At 36.6% G+C, this 6,350-nt stretch overlaps 1 protein-coding gene across 1 annotated transcript; it reads right to left on the bottom strand.

Annotated features, from left to right (window-relative positions):
- Positions 1–5,059: 5,059 nt before the first annotated feature.
- Positions 5,060–5,362, bottom strand: BDR25DRAFT_165960 (ankyrin; the record flags this gene model as incomplete). Its single annotated transcript, XM_033684093.1, has 1 exon — positions 5,060–5,362. A coding segment is annotated over one exon (303 nt), but the record flags the coding sequence as incomplete, so codon positions are not given.
- Between the last annotated feature and the right edge of the window lie 988 nt (positions 5,363–6,350).

The following is a 6,350-nucleotide window of genomic DNA, read 5'->3' as shown; positions in this document are numbered from 1 at the left end:
CTCTGCCTTTAACTTGTACATAAAGTTAAAGGGAAATTAACAAAACTATATAAAAAGTTACAACTTATGTTTGCAGGACATTTAGATAAGGAGAAGAAGGAGATCCTTACACAGTCTTCTATAATTTAGAAAATAAGTTAGAGGTTAATCCTAGCTATTAGCCTATTACTAATAGCTTTATACAACATGCACTGTAAACTACGCAATATTACTTAGGTATATGTATAATTAATAGACAAGCTTGTTCACACTCTTTTTACATAACTACTAAAAGAACTCTATAAAAGCTTCCCTCCACACACAATATTTAAAGTTGTACAACTACTATACAGCGCAGCAGAGTTAGGCTTGTATTAGTTTAAAACATACTATAACTATTATAAAAATAGACTTTTTATAAAAACTTTATTATACAATCTATGCTTATTAATTACACATAAAGGCCTAATAGTGTTTAGTATTACAGGACTGCAGACAGATAATACTCTTAGTATTATTATAGCTAATTTTACATAAAGAGAGAAAAAAAAATTGCTTAAAGCTAACTTCTAAGTAAAGCCTAAAACTATACTATTACATAATTAGGCTATTAAATTTAATAAAGAAAAGATTTACCTTATATAAAATAATATTATTTTTATATAAAAAGGTTAAGCTAGGAATCTACACATAATAGAGTCTAAGGTGGAGGATGCCGCGCAGAAGTACGTTAAACAGCGCGCGCGAGGTGCCTATATTACATTAGTATGTTAACCTAAGGCAGCATTTAACCTGTCTACTGCCGCTTAAGTTGTGTTGCTGTTGTACAACAATATTAAGGCATTAAACATACAAATCTAATAGTAAATTAACAACTAGAATAAAGAATTATTATACATACTACTTAATCTCTTTTATACAAAGTTATTTATCTTTACTAATAGATTATTTATAAATAATAAGGACCTAAGTTTACAGCTTAGCTTTTTTATTATTCTTAAAACTAAGCAGTAAACTAAAAACTTATATAACTTTAAAATTATAGGCAATATTGTACACTAGAACTTCTTTAAGTGTAAACGCGTTACCTGCTCTGTCCTAGCTAGTAAGCTGTATAGAATAGTAAGAAGATTTAACTGCGTAATTACACTAAGTACAACTATTAACTAGATTACACGTATGCTTAGAATACCTCTTGTACTTATTATACTATGCACAGATTTAAGATCTCTATATAAATGTCTTATAAAGCTTAGAATAATAAATAAGAAAAGACTTATAATTAATATTATGTTAATTTAAAAATTATATAAGAAAAGAGAGATTATAGAGATTAAGTAGATTAATAAAAGAGACAACCCTATAGATGCCTATATAAAGAAGGCGCTAAACTCTGCTTTTAAAAAACTAATTTTGTACAACTAACTAACTATTAGAGTTAAAGCGTTAGTTAACAGACTTAAGCCTATATAAGATAGGTAAAAAGGGCCCTACAGCAACCTGTTTACTATATGTGTAAATAAGGCAAGTTCTGTATAAAGAAAAAATAAAAAGTTGCTAATGTCTAAATAGTAATATTTAGGCGCCTAGTTAATAGTCACGTGGCTTAGATGCGCCTAGATCCCTGTGCACAGAGATCTGTGCGCAGAGTTTAGGACTATATTAACCCCTTTCCTTTGTATAATAGAAACAATAAGAAGTAATTAACACTAGTTACCTAACACCCCTGTGCGATGTTTACACCGTGCAAACCTCTCCGTCTCGTACGCATTTGCTAACACTAAGTGCTAGCTAGCAGAGAGTCTATTCAACCTTTTAAGTATAAAATAGTAAAGACTTAAAAATGTTTTCTTTTAAATAAGTGTAATAAGTTAATATTTACTAAGTTATACTTATTTAAGCTTAGAATAAAAAGTTTTTTTAAGCATTTATATTTTTTATTTAAGAAAAGTTTAAGTTATAATTATTTATATCTATAAACTTTTTTTTAAATTTTTATTACTCTACTTTAATTTCTTGTACTCTAAAGATAGGATAATTACTAGTAAAATGTTTTAGTTTACTATAATTATAATAGTTACTAGAAGTTGTTTGTCTTTTAAAGGCAGGTGTCTAGCTAGGTTAACAGTAGGTAACTAGGGTGGATTAGAGTACTAACATAGATGCTGGTCAGGGTGCACTAGAATAGTATACTGCCTTAGATGTATTACTAGAAACTTTCTAAGATTAATCTATAATAGGTCTAATATTAAAATGTTAGGTGTAGTTAATAGTTTACTTTAAAATAGTAAAAGTGTTTCTTTTTTTTATGTTATAAGCTATTAGGTAGGCTACTATTAACTTAAAGAAGCTTTTTTAAGTGTGTTTAAAACCTAAGTTTAGTACTTTTAGGCTAGGCAGTATCTTCTTTTATAGGTAAAAGAACTATTCTAACTTTAATATAGACCTTTTAATAGTAGCACTAATAAAGTAAGCTTTAAAAGTAGAAAATGCTTTTTCTTTGCTTATTTTTAAAGTCTAAAACACTTATTACACCTTTGTCTTTTTATTACTAGTAATAAAGTATATTTATAAAAGCTTAATTATTTTTTTTATATTTCTAAACTAAAAGTTATCTAATTTAGCTAGGTATCTAGGCTCTAGGTATTCCTTTGTAATACTAGCAGTGTGTCTCTATACTAATGCTATGTGTGTATACCTACTTTAATAGTAATTTAAATTAATGTTAAGTCTATCTATAATAGAGGCTTACTATTATTTAAACATAAGTTCTTTGCTATCTATAAAGTTCTTAATTTTAAGTGTGTATTTAGTAAAGTAGCTTTAAAAAAGCTTAGAGGTGCCTAAAAATTTTTTTACTATTAGTGTAGTAAAGGTAATTTAAAGCATTATTAAAAGTAATTTAGTAGTTAGTAAGAGATAATTAAAACTAATAGTTTTTAATCTAGTTAGCTATTTAATTTATACCTTTAATTAAGTAACTTAGTTTTTAAGAGCTATGCTGCTAAAGTTTAACTTTAAATCTAGTAGGTTTTTAGCTTTAGGTTCTATAAAAAAGGTTTAGCTATTAAGGTTAGTAGTAGTTTAGCTTTAGTAGTAGGCATCTTGCCTTAGCTATAGCTAGAGCGTGTTATAAGCTTTATACTAAGGTTTAAAGGTAGTTAAGAGTTAAGCATTAGTAGTTATCTTTAATTCTAATAAGTTATTAGTAGTCTTTAAGTTTCTACTTTAGCGCAATTTTTATAACTTTTTTAAAGGTAATTTTAATTATAAAGAATAAAAAGTTCTAAACTTAAAAGCTTTAGTTAGTAAAAAGTTTCTAAAATTTTATTTATAATAACTAAATAATTTAATATAATAGTGTGTAACAATAGTAACTTAAACTAAATTAAATGCTTTTTAGAGTTAGACATAGTTAAATAAATAAATAATATAATATTATTAATAAGGCTATTACTAGTAAAAGTAAGTTTTCTAATATAATGTAACAGCGTAGGCAAGACAATAGGTCTAAATGCAGTAGGAATCTACTTAAAAGCATATAGAAGTGCGTGGGGACTCTAAACCTAGGAATGCTATTAACACCTATAGGCCTAGTATAAAAGAATATTAGAAAACTACTAAGCTAGCTACAGGGGCAAGGTGCAACTAAATACATAAGGGAATAGGGGTAACTGCAGGGGACTAGGTCAAGTCATAGTTGAGGCCGATACAGGGACCTTCGGATAGGATCCGAGCGACCCGAGATGGAACGATTTGTAGAATTGTTACAGTTTTAGTATAATAATGTTTAATGCCTTAGTTAGCAACTTCTTAAGTGCGCTTATATTACCTGCTTTAAATTAACAACAGATTTCTATTATCCTAGCTAGTTCTTGCGCTTCCTGCTGCTCTTGCAGCTAGGCGCAGGCTTCTGCTAAAGCCTAATTCACAGAGGTGGACTGTGCGTTGCTTGGTCCTGCACTAGCCCTTCTAACCCCTTCTAGGCTCTAAACGCCTTCTAGATAGCTTAATAAGCCTAATCTATTAGGATTTCTATTATCTCTTTTACTTATCTCTTGCTCTGTTTCTTTCTGTGTTAGTATTAATTCTAGTTAAGTATTACTAGAAGCAGCAGTCTTAGTTAGCTTCTTAGGTAGTCTTTAAGCGTTAGTTGCATCTAATTCTCTTCTCGCGTTTTGCTTTAACACTATTACGTGGGAATTTTGCCCTTAAGCAGTATGCTGGCTTGTAGAGCGATTTAAATGTAAAGATAGGATGGTAGGTAGCACAGATAGTGTAAGGACGGAGCTCTGTACCACTACGCCAATACAACCAAAAAGGTGCGAATAATCAACCAACAGTTAATTATTGCGTACAGAATAGTATATATACCCGTCGCACGTAAGCACCATCTCGGCCTTACACGTAAGCCATCTCGGCCTTACAGATAGCACTAAGAGCAAGCTTTTAGAGAAAGATAGGAAGGAGTGTATTATAAGAGAGAGGAATCGCTGCCAAGCCTCGCTTGTCAGGATTCATGCTTATATACGAAGCACAGGTCATGTGACCTCCAAACAGGTCAGGGGAGGCCATACTGGCCCGTTCTAGGACACCCGGCCTTACAACGCCTTTGTATATCCAATTATAAAGGTTCCTCTATCTATAACTTAGAAGTCTACTCTTCTAGAGGAAAATTCTTTATCGCTTCGTATACCTGCTCATCCGACATGTTGTCTAGAGCTGCACACTGCATATCAACGCGATGCCGAAACTCTGGGCGCCAGAGGGAAATCCGCTCGGCGTCGTGTCCCCCCCAGCGGTTCGGCGCGAGAAGAGCCTTCAAGCAATTGTAATTGCCCCGATATTTGTTGATGTCGCTTTCACCCTGAATCCCTCTGGCCAACCTATTGTTCCTGACAAACCCTTCAGACCACGCAAGTGTTTCCACCATGTCTTCTACCATATTTTTCATCGTGCGCACATCGATGGTCAACCCAGTGTCCATATCGCCAAGTAGGATCGTGACGAGCGCTGGATCTGGTCTCTGACATAACCCCTTTGTAATTAATTCCAACGGTGTACAACTGTCATTTTCCCTACGAGCATTTCTCTCCGCACCATGATTTACGAGCTCCTGCACAATTTCCGTCCATCCTCTCACGACAGCGCAGTGCAGGGGTTGCGACTCCATATGTCTCCCCCCGTTAGCATCAGCGCCGCGTTCCAAAAGAAGATGGACAATCTCCTGCACGGCTGGCTTCTTATCAAAAAGAAACGGAACTCTGTTCAAGGGCTCGCGTCCCTGATTATCTCGCGCTCGAACGTTCGCCCCAGAAGACAAGAGAAACCGTACGGTCCGGTACCCCAGCTCCGCCGCCGCGATGTGGAGAACCGTTTCGCCGCATTCGTTTCGTGCGTTGATGTCATGTCCCCCGCGGAGCAGGCAGCGTATCTCGTTCGTCAGGCCTGCGGTGGCTGCGAAGAAGTCTTCTGAGGACAGGAGGACTCGCGAAGTGGCACGTGTGCGCGGATTGCAGGCTTGACTTGAGCAACTTCCTGGACTGGCATCGTCGGAGAGTGAATCCTCAGACTGACCTTCCCGTCTTCGACGCCCCTTCAGAGTCCTGACAAGCAGGGTATGTGTGATCTGGAAGGAGGTTTCCAAAGCCTCCAGGGCCCTTTTCTGAGCATTTTCCAGCTCATTGAGACGCCGCTTTGCTCGATTGGAGAGCTCCACGGGTCTTCTGCGCCAGATCCATCTCAAATCATTATCCCTCCTGGGGCGTGGAGTAGGAATAGATACATCGTTGTCTGAATCACCTTCGTCATCCGAAGAGGAACTGGAAGAGGGATCGTCCCCGGGATTGCCCTCTATGTTGAGCCTTCCTGGTACTCCATCTTGAAGCACCGCTTGACTGTTTCCCTTGCTAGGACCGGGATCGGTGTACTTTTCCGCCTGAGTGACAGGGCGCTCCACGCCGCCAGAAGCCGCTTGTCCAGATCTAGTATCTAGGTTGGACTCGCATCCATTGAGCGCCAGATGCTTCTTTTCAGAAGTCGTGACAAAAGGGAAAGGATCATAGATCCCAAATACAGGCAGAGCCTCGGAATTCTGGTCCTGGTCCTGATTCTGCCCCCTGGCACTGCTTGCGCCCGGCCCCACTGGCGTGGACACCCTAGGCCTCTGTATGCTTTGAACTAGCCTGGACGTATTGATGTCGCGAGCTATGTCTTGTTCTTCATCTTGATTCGATGATCCCAGGTTCTGACCATATTCTTGTAGTTGCTGATCTTCTCGCCGAACTCTACTTTCCTGTAATCTCTGTCGCGCGTTGCGAGCGATACGTTGAAGGGGCAGAGGAGATAGGCGAAGCGTACGCTGCGGAGGG

Source organism: Lindgomyces ingoldianus (assembly GCF_010093535.1).
Source record: "Lindgomyces ingoldianus strain ATCC 200398 unplaced genomic scaffold BDR25scaffold_84, whole genome shotgun sequence".
Classification (NCBI taxonomy): domain Eukaryota; kingdom Fungi; phylum Ascomycota; class Dothideomycetes; order Pleosporales; family Lindgomycetaceae; genus Lindgomyces; species Lindgomyces ingoldianus.
Note: the sequence above shows the minus strand (reverse complement) of the source record. Positions and strands in the feature narration are given on the sequence as shown.